Source organism: Papaver somniferum, chromosome 11 (assembly GCF_003573695.1).
Source record: "Papaver somniferum cultivar HN1 chromosome 11, ASM357369v1, whole genome shotgun sequence".
Lineage (NCBI taxonomy): Eukaryota > Viridiplantae > Streptophyta > Magnoliopsida > Ranunculales > Papaveraceae > Papaver > Papaver somniferum.
In genome coordinates, this window is record NC_039368.1 from 58,976,374 (window position 1) to 58,989,650 (window position 13,277).

General features: G+C 35.5%; 1 protein-coding gene across 2 annotated transcripts; it reads left to right on the forward strand.

The window, feature by feature from the left end:
* Positions 1-3,003: 3,003 nt before the first annotated feature.
* Positions 3,004-8,831, forward strand: LOC113321943 (kinesin-like protein KIN-14T). Of its 2 annotated transcripts, XM_026569921.1 has the most exons (11): positions 3,004-4,221; positions 4,310-4,393; positions 4,572-4,739; positions 4,872-4,978; positions 5,358-5,539; positions 5,649-5,810; positions 6,028-6,243; positions 6,356-6,393; positions 6,499-6,626; positions 6,903-8,352; positions 8,464-8,831. In XM_026569921.1, exons 1-11 carry the CDS (start codon positions 4,011-4,013, stop codon positions 8,577-8,579), a joined length of 2,862 nt encoding a protein of 953 aa, XP_026425706.1. In that variant the 5' UTR covers positions 3,004-4,010; the 3' UTR covers positions 8,580-8,831. The 2 variants fall into 2 exon arrangements, with proteins under 2 accessions (XP_026425706.1, XP_026425707.1); XM_026569922.1 differs by lacking the exons at positions 3,004-4,221; positions 4,310-4,393 and having other exon boundaries at positions 4,642-4,751; positions 8,464-8,711.
* Positions 8,832-13,277: the final 4,446 nt, after the last annotated feature.

Consider the following 13,277-nt stretch of genomic DNA (forward strand, 5'->3'; position numbering starts at 1 on the left):
GACTCCCAATTTATATGTGTACTAAACAAGGTCAGACCACTTGGTTTTTCCTAATCTTATTAAAGAAGTAACCTGTTATAGGGGAGGCATGGTTTATCAGAGGGGCGGTAGTGTGATAGTAATGTCCCTCTAGTTGGTTAGGGGATGTCTTATAGGGGATGTAAATTAACAAGATTACCCTCCCCATTTTTTAACCTAAATCAAAGCTAAATTGAAAATTTGTTTTCTTTCTTCTTCTCTTCTCCTCCTCCCATCAATCGTAACCTCCATTAAAACTCAAAATTTCATCGTCTTAGATTAATCGACGATTCGAAAATTAATCAAGTGTAGTGTAATGACTTATATGAGGTATGTTTTGAAAACCCAGTTACGATTTGGTTTAATTTATTCGATTTAAGTTTAATTTCTATCGAAAATTAGGGTTTTAGATGAAAATTGAAATTTCTGGGTTTATGTGAGTTACGGTTGATTTTAACTCAATTACGAACCGTAACTGGATATTTTGATGTTGTTACGGTTGGTAATAGTTCATTTAACAACCGTATGTTCTTATATCTGAGAATTTTCTTCAGTTACGGTTGGTATCGAGCATTTGGTTACCAACCGTAACTGGTTTTACGATTGGGTTTTCTTCAAATTTAACCAGTTACGGTTGGTAGTTCGGTCTTTTACGAACAGTAACTTCGATTTACGGTTGGTTATGAGCAAAATTCCAACCGTAATTAGCTCTGAAAATGTAAAAAAATTGAATTTTTTACGTACTTTAGATAACTTTGAGCAACAAAAAGTTAGCTAAGTCATTTTCAGGTCCTGGTTCTTCATTTTGTTGTGTAATTTCTTCAATTGATTGAGATTGACCTTGTCCTCTAAACTTTTTTTTTTGTTTCTTTTAACTCTAAAAATCTGATTTTGGTTTTGATTTTGAGTTAATATAAGTGAAATTAATCATTAACATTAAACTTGGTTATCATCACTAAACTAGGTTATCAATTATGAGGGTTAATTTGTCATTTCCAGTATTTTTTTTATAAAGGACACTTAAATGATCATGTAATGACCCTTTATGTCCTATTAGAATGCCGCCCCTCTAATAAACCATGCCACGAGTTACTTAAAGGAGGTGTAGTAATGCAGTCTTCCAACATCATAGTGGAAAGAGAAACATATTGCTGATGGATGATACTCTAATTAATGAAGGCTTCATATTTGGAAATAAGATACTAGTATGAATTTTTTTTTTCTTGATTTTAATCTAAAAATAGGTTAAATTGAAAAAAGTAACATCTCTTTCCAAAAGCAGAAAAGTATATTGCCCTTTTTTGCATAGTGATGTGGTGGGGAGGGGCTTCTCCAGTTCTGCAAGGCCCATGGCCATGTGGTTTTTCTTGAGTGCACACAATTTAGTAGAGAAAGAAAATAATAGAGGAGAACAAGTATGTTTTGAGGATCGCTCGCTTCCAATTTCTAATAATGAGGAAGAGGTTGTCAGCAAACAATTTTGGATTGAACAAGAGTACACCATGAGATTGATTGACTATATTGTATCGTTGTTTAGCACTTTGGATTCTGTTTAAATGTTGGAATGGATTATTAGTAGAACATTTGTCGTTTAAGTGATGTGAGGTCCACTGGCAGCAATGCAGGGTTGTTTAGATGAATAATAAAGTGAAAAATGAAACAGTAGCCTAGTTAGCAATTCGGGATTCGGCAAACGTACGGAACGGAAAACGTACGAGTATTATACGGTTTTGTAAAATCCAGATTCGGTCCAAAATTCGGTCAACGGGACGTGATTCGTCAGTAATTCGGAACGGCATACGTACGTGTATAATTCGATTTATAAATGTGAGTTCGGCTCTGAAAATTCGGTATCTATATATAACAAATAATTTGTATTTATAAGGTCATAGACCAATTTTTATGCATATGTGTGAGTTATTTAAAGAAAAAATAAACTTAATATGATGATATTAATAATATATACAACATTAGTTATCCAAGAGGACGTCGTATGGTGGTTTAGATGCTTGGTTAGTGAGTTTGAGATCTCTCTCACCTTCACCTTCAAATCTCTTCAGTCGTTTTTGTTTCATAAAAATTACAACACTTTTAATATTCGGTCGTGTATGCTCGGGAGGCAGTAAAGCCCAAAAAGTGGAGTCTTTGAAAAGTAAAAGCTAAAGAATTTATGGCGAATTAAGCGGACGTATCATTCGGGATACGTAAAATTCGTGAACGGTTCGCGAATAATCCGGGAATGCCACATAATACGCGACTTGGGTTCGGAGTTGCAAACGTACGCGAATAAAACGGTAAAATTCGTGATACGGAAAAATTCGCGAATGATTCGCGAATCATTCGCGAACTTACTAACTAGGAACAGTAGTAGTATATATACTTATGGGAGAAGCATAAGGGACCATTTATTGGTGAGATCTAAAGAAACTCATTACTCCTAGGACTCGACATCAGTCACCTTGTCAAATCAAAAACAGCTCCTTCACCCATGCATTATATGAATGCAAAGTTGCAAACCTTTACTTTCATGAACCTCTTATCTCATCCACCAACACATAGGATAAAATTTGGATGTACTGCAGCAGCATGCAAGTGAGTCAAGTGACCTAAATGTCTTTCAAAAAGATTGGTTTCTCCTAAAAAAATTTAACACATCAAAAATCTGTTTAAAGTTCAGCAATTCTGCACATTTGGAAGTCTTTGAAAAACATTACTTCTTATCAAGTTACTGATAGTTGATTTAGAAACCTGCAATCCTACTCAAAGAATCAACCGACCAAATCCCCAACAACAACATGGAAGTGTCAGTTTAGACAGATCAGCATTTAATCATACATGCATGAGTGACGTTAAACCCAAAGTTACCACCCTATCAAGTAAACAATGCAAATAAATCATTCCTAAAGAACATGCTAAACTTATCATAAAAGCCGGGATGATTAACACCACCAAGAAGTATACTAAAAAAAACTCCAAAACATGTCATTGTTTTTTTCTGGAACCCTTTCACATGGGTTACAAAAACAAGGGTTTAAATTGATTGCAGTCTTTTATCCTATGTGGGCTTCAATCATGGCAGTTACTGATTGAAACAGTCACCTGAAATTTCTCTTTCTTCAATGTTCATGATATTTCATCTTCCATGTCATTTACTACTCTCTCCCACTCACTCTGATGTTTGGTTATTTGCCTTCAAAGCTTTTGCTACCTTCAAGTAAGAGTTACAGTATCTTGTCAGAGGGAGGTCCATTCACATTGATGGAGTTACACCGGTGATATCTCATCGGAAATTTCTTCAAGCAGCGCAAACAAACATAATCTATAATGAATATTTTTTTTTATAATGTCCTGTTCTTCTATTGAGTCTGGCATTCTCACAAAAAATTTACACATTGCGTGATATAGTATATATACAAACTCCTAGTTTACTGAGTTGAAAATTGACGATTTATTATGAACAGTTGGAAGTTCAAACCGGTTGATAGAGAGCTCACATCTACTGATTTACATGTCATAAAATGCAATAAACATTGGTGGGGCTCTAATGCACAGTGAAAAAAAGTTTGTACACTGTTTTTATTAGTACAATGTACCCTCAGCTCATCTTCTCAAACATTAGTTCATGTTTTTGGTGGAGCTCTCTGTTAATCTTTCCTTATCTATTTGTTTTAAGTGTCTTTAAAGCGATAGTCTAATTTCATTGCGCATTGTAATTTTGGGAACTCTTTCTCCTGATTCTCCTTCTTCATTTTTCTTCTTCTGCTTAGATGCGTGTACACTTTTTACACTGTGATCTACTAAACAAGAAATTCTGTTTGCCTTTTCTGACCACCTTTTCATTCAACTGTTCTTGGTAAAACTCTAAATCTAAATTGCATGTCTTACTTCAAGGAGAAGAGTAGTTGCAACTAGCAAAAATCAATTTGTTTCAAGATATTGTTTACAAGGAGAAGAGTCGTTGTTCTTCACTTGGATTATCTACGTTAAAGGGAATGATGGAGTCGAGAAAATCTGTTCGGAACCTAGCTAAGTCTATTCACTCTCTTCTAGGATTGAAGAAGCAATTAACTTCCAACTGGGCTGATTCAGTTTGTAACATTATCAAAGACATGTCCACTGAAGAACCATTCACTTCTTCTGCGACTAAATCTACATCTGAGAATCAAGAATGTGATGCAGACTGTATCATTACAGAGATTCAAGGTAAATTCCTATATGTTAACCTGAACAGAATAATCTTACCTAATTATTTGCTTAACAACTTTAATTTGTTCTGTTTTGCTGTTTACAGCTAATCTTGATGTCTTGGATGCTCAGCTAAACCAACTGAATATACAGAGGAAGCAAACGCTGAATGAACTTCTAGACTTAAAAGGTAAATCAATTTATGTCAAAAGAATATATGTTCCCCAATCTGTCTATAAGAATGTGAAACTTGAATTCATGAAGGAAAATTGAGGAAACCCGATGAAAGAACAACTTTATTCCTTTTCACAAAAAAAAGTTTACTTTCCGTCAGCGAACCTAACAAGTATCAAATGCTTGCACTGCAGGGAATATTCGTGTATTTTGTCGTATAAGACCACTCATTGAAGAAAAGATAGTAGGAAATCCTAAATCAGTTGTAGCTCTAGATTCGAGTAATGTGATTCTAAAACTCGGAGAGAATAAGAGTAAGCGGTACAGTTTCGACAAGGTTTTCGACCCTGGCTCATCACAAGGTGCTTGAATTGGTACATTCTACATATGTGATTATTTAAGGGTTTCCTTCCTCCTCTTTTACACACAAGTCAGATAAATGCAAGTTATAACATACTTTGAAGAACAACTAATAATATACTTAAAACCTTCAGATGAAGTTTTTTCGGAAGTTGAACCTGTGATCAAATCTGCTGTGGATGGCTACAATGCCTGCATCTTTGCATATGGGCAAACAGGAACTGGAAAAACTTTTACTATGGTGAGAATCCTTATTCAGCTGCACACTCAAAAAAATAAAATTCTTGTAAGCTCGAATCTCTTCTGGCACGGGAACATATAAGAACAAACAGTAACGGGTGGTGCAAATATGTGATGTGTCGTAACTGAGTTTCACCAAGTATTATCTAAGAACTCAAGTGTGCCAAGATTATTCATGCTAGGAACTAGAATTGTACATATATAACTGACTAAACACTAAATGAGGTACATGAATTACATGACCAAGTAAACTGCCTGCTGGAGCAGTGTTTTTTACCAGTATCAAAAAAAAAAATTCCTTAGTTTATTCAGTGTAAGTAACACATAAAACTCCTGATAGACTCTTCTGACTGCATTATTTGTTGGTCTAAATATTTTAGGAAGGTAATCATGATTGTCCTGGCGTTGTTCCGCGTGCAATCGAGGAGTTGTTCAAACAAGCAGCAGACAGCAACCATACATTTCATATCACTTTCAGCATGTTGGAAATTTACATGGGTCATCTCCGAGATTTGCTCGTCCCTCAACAGATGAGAAAGCCAATGGATTCAATGACACAAAGGTATGCATGTGTATATGATTTTATCACTAAACAGTTGAGCATTATTTAATAAAATGCAATCTTCGATCCAAAAAACTAGTAGATCCAATAAAATAATCTACAATTGCAGCCTTTCGATCCAAACAGATCCATGTGGAGGGGTTGAGATTGAAAACCTGGTTGAGATTAGAGTGAATAATTTCAACCAAGCTAATAAGCTGTATGGATTAGGCAGCAGGTTCAGATCGACTGCTTCCACAAATTCTAATCCAAGTTCAAGCAGATCTCACTGGTAAATGCTTTCCCGTAGCACATAATTTCTGAATTTTATCTGTAGAATTCAGTAAGCAGCTCAAATAAATATCCCTAAAAATGACTCAATTCTGTTCTCCGAAATTTAATAAGCTGATATTCACAAACAAAATGGGTGTTGCAAGCTATAAATGTTGTGAATTTTGAATTTAAGAGCTACAGATCAGAGGACTTAATTTGGATCCATGTTGAAACAGCTTGACTCGCATATCTTTGACATCTTTCAATGCTACCGAAAGGAGGAGAGAAACAAACAAAATATGGATGGTGGATCTTGGTGGAAGTGAGCGAGTGCTAAAAACAAAGACTTGGGGAAGAAGGTTTGAAGAAGGAAAAGCCATTAACCTATCTCTCTCAGCGCTCGGAGATGTCATTAGTGCTCTTCAAAGAAGAAGGCCCCATGTTCCTTTCAGGTACTCATAGTAACAAATCGTGGTCAAACTTGCTCAACTCCCATGCCAGATCATTTAAGTATTGTTTTGATTAACAAATATACATAAATTGAATAAATTTCATGTTTTACAGGAATAGCAAACTGACACAAGTCCTGAAGGACTCTCTTGGTAATTATTGGTTTCCTTAGATACACGTTAGTTTTCTTTTCTGGATTGGACATGTATTATAGCTTCACACTAGCTACTTAATTCTATATATTTTTCTGCATACAGGAGAGGATTCAAGAACTTTAATGCTTGTCCATGTCAGTCCCAAAGAGGATGATCTTTGTGAATCTGTATGTTCTTTGGGTTTCGCCACACGAGTGAGGAACATTCACCTAGGGAGCAACGAATTAACTGTAATTATCTAATATACTTCATTTGGTTTGGATTAATCTGCTAATAGTTATGTAATATATACCCATAACCATGAAATCTAGACTCATAAGTACTCAAGGACATAGGAAGTATAAAGGATAATTTCCTTACCCTTATCCTAACATATCTATTAAAGTTCAATAATCTTAAATCAAAGCATCTGAAACGGATAGAGTTAATAAGGAAGATTCAATAACTATATCTGTTTGTAAACTCACTGGATTTAGTCTAACCATTAGAATGCTATTGAATGCCAGGACACGCAAGGCAAGAAAGAACTTGTGATGGCCAAGCTTCTGGGGGAGATGAAACGGCTAGAAAATGACAGACAAGATGTCAAAGAGGATATCAAGAAGTTAAATGAAGAACTTGGGCAACTGACAAGGACCAAGCCACCTGACAATTTGGTGGCTCTACATAGAATTCCAGAAACAAATGATAATACAGAAAAGAAAATCCAGCAAGAAGAGACAGTAGCTCCCTCATCACAACTCCCGACATTTATGCAGCCAACTATTTGCAGTAAGAGGAGATCAGGCATTGGCTTTACAAAAGGTTTGAATAAGAAAAACTCAGTCTCAACAAGAAACAGAAAACCTTTATCAACTCGTGCCGAGTCATTGTGCTTTCCAATCAAGGATGCCTCTGAATATGGCTCGGAGTGCAGTATTGCCAGAACCACTTGCTTGGCAGATTATGAAACAGAATACAGTCACACTACGTCAGAATGTGAGACCAAAACGGTTGTTCTGCCAAAACAGGGAAAACCTAAGATGGGCTTGGCTCGTTCAGAGGCTCGCAATGGCAGGTACGAAAGTACAAAGGCAAGTAGAATTGGTTTGTCAAAATGCTTCACAGTTGAGAATTGGCTTCAAATACATAATAATGAGCCGACTACTTGTAGCTACAATCGTGGGAATAAGAGAGTGCTTGCGCTTCCACTCCCAGGTGTCAAAAACAGGTGCAGTGATCGGACTAAGATAGATATATTACACCAAGATGAAATGCATAATCAAGAATTTGCGGAGAAAGAGTCCTACGACCATGATAAGATTGATAAAATAATTGATACGGGGGTGATTGATGATGATATTGTGACTGAATCAATCACCAGTTCGCCGTTTTCTAGGTTGAAAATGATGAAAAAGATACCAGGTTCACTGGATGATTTTGTTGTCAATGAAGATAGCCCCACATCTCCACTTGATATCTCGTTTGATAGGTCCATTAAGAATGAAGATTGTTGTGGAGGAAGAGAAAGGTTAACCGAACATGCATTAGAAGACAGAGAAAATTTGGGTGATAAGTTCGTGGAGGACAGAAGTGGGTACAACACATCATTTGGTATGGACAAGAAGAATTGTATCAACAGAAATAGAGATTCAAAAGAACCTGTCTCCAAAAGTGCATTTGAATTAGAAAATCTAAGTTTGAATACCATAACTCCCGATGAAGCTACTACCGATCTTGAAATAAAAGTAGTTATCAATCAAATGGTCCAGACTGAAGACCTCGTTTCAGACCGAAGCATGACAGGAGAAGAGTGTGTGGAGAAAGATTTGCATAAATTTTCACCGTACATGGAGCTTGACTCAACAGCATGCTTACACACTATGCAATCTCAAGGAGCGCTAAACTTGAACCTAAACGAAGATTCAGATCAAGAGGATTCCATCATGTCTGCTGTTGAATCCCAAGAAAATACAGGTTAATACTTCAATCTTTGAGAACAAAATTTAATCTGAGACACTGTTCAATGTTAATTTGATAATGTATCATTATCTTACATTATGTTCCATTGTTGTTGTTTTTTCTCAGGGATACTTAACCTTCTCGGACAGAAAGTTCAAGTATTACGTGCCATTGGACTTCTGGGATTGGGGGTTCATACAGTAGGATTTGAACACGATTTCTTCTACGGGTTGATGCAGTAAAGGAGCATCAGCGGTAGACAACTTGCTCCGTGTTACTTGTTTCTGTAACTTGGTTTCAGTTGGAATTGAACTTTTCTCAGACTAAACTGTTTCGAAACAACCTCCATCCTAAATTCTTAGTTCTGGAACAAGGCTTGGAAATCGGACATAGTATCCTGTTATGCTAATGGCAGGTAAATATGTGTATAAAATGAGACTTTCTAGTAGTTATATACGACAGCACCTAATATTGGTACACATAGAAAAGGGAAACAATTTGAGCATAGAACAGAACTAACGTCATCATTGAACCAAGAAAAGAACAAAATGTAGATTTAAGTTGAATCATATAGGTCATACAAAAGGTTAACTGTCGGTTGATAATGGAGTTTTGACATCAGCCATCACATCGCTTGAGACATTCCTATCACCTTAGAGGCATTTTGTCAACCAGTTAGCCAGCAGCATTGCTGTTCAAGTTCTTCGTATCTCTAAATTTCAGATTGAAGAGATGAAGCACAGCCACCGTGAATGAAAGCATTACATTCTCAGAATGTAGGTAGTGATGTGGGAGCTCTCCTTTGATGCTAAGACTTTTAGGGTTCTAAATGTAAAAAAAAACTTGGACATTAAGAATAACGACGCCTTTGTTGAGATGAGAAGGCTGGCTGATCTGAGGGGTAGGACTATTTGGACTTTTCTTTTAAGGGCTCAGATGGTGGGATGGGCAAAAGAGCAGATTTGCCCATTGCCACCCCTTAGTTGTTGGACTGCCAAACCAAAGAGCCCATTGCCACCCATAGCAGGACTCTCAAATCAAAGAAATAGATGTGCAACTGCAAATGCTTAAATTTTGGGAGTTTGTGCATCCCGTCTTCGGGCTCAAACCAATGTGGTCTATCTCAAATGTTGATCTGGCTTGGTCAGGACTGGTATAATGGTACAATTTTATCTCGAGGAGATTCTCCGTGAAATTTCGGAAGCGCTCTCAGAAATTCATTTTCAAATTTTATAATATCATTTATAAAATATATATCAAACATTTTTCACTCATTACCCTTAAATTTTGTACCTACGGGAGGGGGTTAAAAATTTAAAAATTAGAATGTAAGCACTGGCTTAAACTTTTACTAAATGTGTATCGGCTAATATATATACCTTGTTTTTCTCCTGCCAGTTGTTCCTACCCAAAATCTCAAACACGCTCCACTTGTTCTGATCCGAGCGACCACATGAGTAGCAGCCTAACATGTGTGATAAAACACCAACACAAAAGTACAATTAAACCTAACTTTAACCTCTGTTGTTTGTGCTTTCTGTACTACACGACCACCACCATCTCCATCGTTCTTCTTTGTTACTGCTCTTTTTGGCTACTCATAGTCTCCCACACATAACATCACCTACCTATTATCAACGTCATTGTCAACACCAGTAACTACAAACCGAAACGTCTATAGAGGTTGCCAAATGAAAAAGTTGGTGGTGTATTTGGTACCCTCTTCTTTTCATTTAGTGAATTTTTAGGCATTGATCATGCATGCATATGTAGATGGAGTTCATCCTCTTTGATGAACTCTGAACTTTTTTGTTGTTTTCTTATAGGAGTTCATTACGTTTGGTGAATTATCAAGTGTTGATCATGCTTATGTGGATGGAGTTCATTCTATTTTGTGAAAGCTGGACTTTCCAGTTGTTTTCTTATAGGATTTCATCATGTTTGCTGAACTAAGGTGTTGGTCATGTTTATGTATAAGTTCATTTTGTTTGAGGAAACTCTGAACTACCTACTTGTTTTGATGAACTATCAGGTGTTCATGCTTATGTAAATTGAGTTCATTCTGCTTAGGGTACTTTGAACTACCAACTTGTTTTCTTATAGGATTCTGTTTGATGAACTATCAGGTGTTGGTCATGCTTATGTAGATGTAGTTCATTCTGCTTGATGAAACTCTGAACTTCTTAGATGTCAGACTTCATTATGTTCAATGAAATCTTAAGTGTTTCCATTTCTTATAAAATAGGAATCCATTGGCATCATAAATATTTTATGGTTATAATTCATTTATAATTACTTTTTTCCTTTTTCTATGTCGACAAGGATGGAAATAAAGCTAGTAAAAAAAGTACAGGGGTAGCTTTGTTGCTTTCATTTCACTTGCTACTAGTGTTAGAAATCTGAAAGAAGAAGGAGGTTTATATATTGATCATATTGCACTGTCGAAAAAGAGTTCATTCTGGAATGTGATGAATGTTTTTCAAGTAGAAAATATTATTAACTCAGAATGGAATAAGATGGTGAAATCTTGTCAAATTTTATTAGAAGCACACACATAAATTCCTGGGCAAGAGTGTGTATGTCAATTTAAAGTTGGGGACACAACATACATCTTAAGATCTTCAGCTGAAGAGTTATTAATAGTGTTTGGTGTTCCGTGTATCCATGATGAATGAGGAATATAGATGCATCATAATCACGATGGATTATGGACTAGGAAAGTTTTATGCACAAATGTTTTCCACCCCAAACAAATATTTTGATATAAGAAATGTATCATTGAAAGAAAATATCATTCAGTTGGTTAAATCTAAAATACATAATGAAGATCTTGTTACGGTTTTTCTTACCACTGGTGATGGAGGTTCCATCCACACCAAGTACATAGGGAGCATATAGAGGTAGAATCTCCTAACCACACTTTATTCACAAGCATATCATGGAAAGTGTTGGAAGACAGTCTACTGAAGGCTGTTATATGTATTTATTGGTAAAACAAAATTTTATTATATGTGACGAATTATATATTTGACTTATATGCTTGTTTGTTGATAACTATCCGGTGTAATTCTTCTTTTATAGGTTTGGTTTGTTGAGCATTAAAAAGCATTAACACATAGGTAGGAAGTGCAAGAAATAGAAGACGACAACCTATACCTTTTCAGGTTTGCAAGGTGAATCGAAAACATTTGCAAACGCCTCGAAATGAATGTTTCTTTTTAGTGTTTGCTTATGCAGATGGTTTTCATTCTGTTTGATGAATTTTGAACTTCCTGGGAGTTCATCATGTTTGATGAAATTTCATGTGTTGTTTTCTTATAGGATTTGATCATGTTTGATAAACTATCATGTGTTGGTCATTACGATATAGATGGAGTTCATTCTTTTTGATGGACTATATAAACTTCCTAGTTGTTTTCTTATAAAAGTTTATTCTTTTTGATAAAATCCAAAATGTTAGTTATTCTTTCGTTCCTTGAGTTAATTGAGAATTAATTTTTGTATATATGTGTAGTTGTCACAAAATTTCATGTAGAAATACACTATAGTTGAACAATGAATATTGAACCAAACAAGGAAGGAGTCAAAAGCTGGGTTGCTAGAAGAAGAATACAATGATATGACCATTCATATAGAAACTCTAAAAGCTAAACATGCTGAAGAGTTTGAAGCACTGAAATCTAAACACGTTGCAGATACTGAAGAAATAAAACAAGAACATGAAGAGCAAAATTCAAATCTTGAAATTAAACAACAAGAGCTATAATCTTAACTTGCAGAAATGACAGTGGCTAAGTCATCTTTTAAAATCAAGATTCCTTGCTAAATAGTCGGCGTCAAAAAAGTCTGAAGTTGATGAAATTATGAAAAGGGAAGGGAATGTGATACAATACATTATAAATTTGACAATAGAATTCTTGTAGCATGCTTTCAAAACTGAGTACACACATGCATTATTGGATGATGAAATTAACAATGAATAGAATACTGGAAATCAAGGTGTGAATGATGGATTGGAACCTGATGGAGATCATACGATACCTAGTAGTGATGAAGAAGATATTAATTTGAATTAAGATGAAAGTGTTGGCGTGATTGGGATCGATTTTCCAAGGTTAAATGTACAAGATATTTATAGAGAATGGATATCAGTGATCCAGAGACCAAGATCCAAAAGTTGATGCATGCAGAAGAAGCTCAATTATTTCTGAAGCCAGCAGTTCAGATGGAGTTCTACCGGAAAATGAACCTAAAGTGTATCTTCAAAAACTTTTTCTTCTATTATATATTTTGAACTTATATAAGACTATAACTATAATTTATTTCATTATGTAGTCGAGAGTCCATCCTGTACAATAAACTCGGGCTATTAGCAGTTCATTATAAATGAACTCTGGCAGTTATCAAACTTATAGTTGGATTTCATTTCGTACTATGAACTTTGGTTGTCGTTGGTTCATTCTGTACAATGAGCTCTGGCAGTTTAATACGTTTAGTTGGAGTTCATTCTATATAATGAACTCTGGCTATTGGAAGTTCATTGTATATAATGAACCCTAAATTTTTGATTGTATAGTTGGTTATTATTATTATTTTTCCAATTAACAGAAAGCATCCAAGTACTTTAGGAGCATACAAATCTACATATTTGTACTTTGTAGAAGAGCATGCAAGCTTTTAACAATTCTACTTTCTCCATAGGGATGACACAAATAGAACTAGAGTAATAACTTCCCGAGCTAACCAAATAATTTGAGACTGTTTCGCAGATTGCTGCAAATAAAAACCAACATGGCCTTGGTTTTTCGTCACCAGATAAGAAACCCTGAATCAAGCTGCAGAGAGTCAAGGAATGACCAAAAGAGGCAGAAAAGTAAGGAATACAATTGGAGAAGATTTCATCAATTGATCAGATTACAGTGAGAAGAAACTCAAAATTC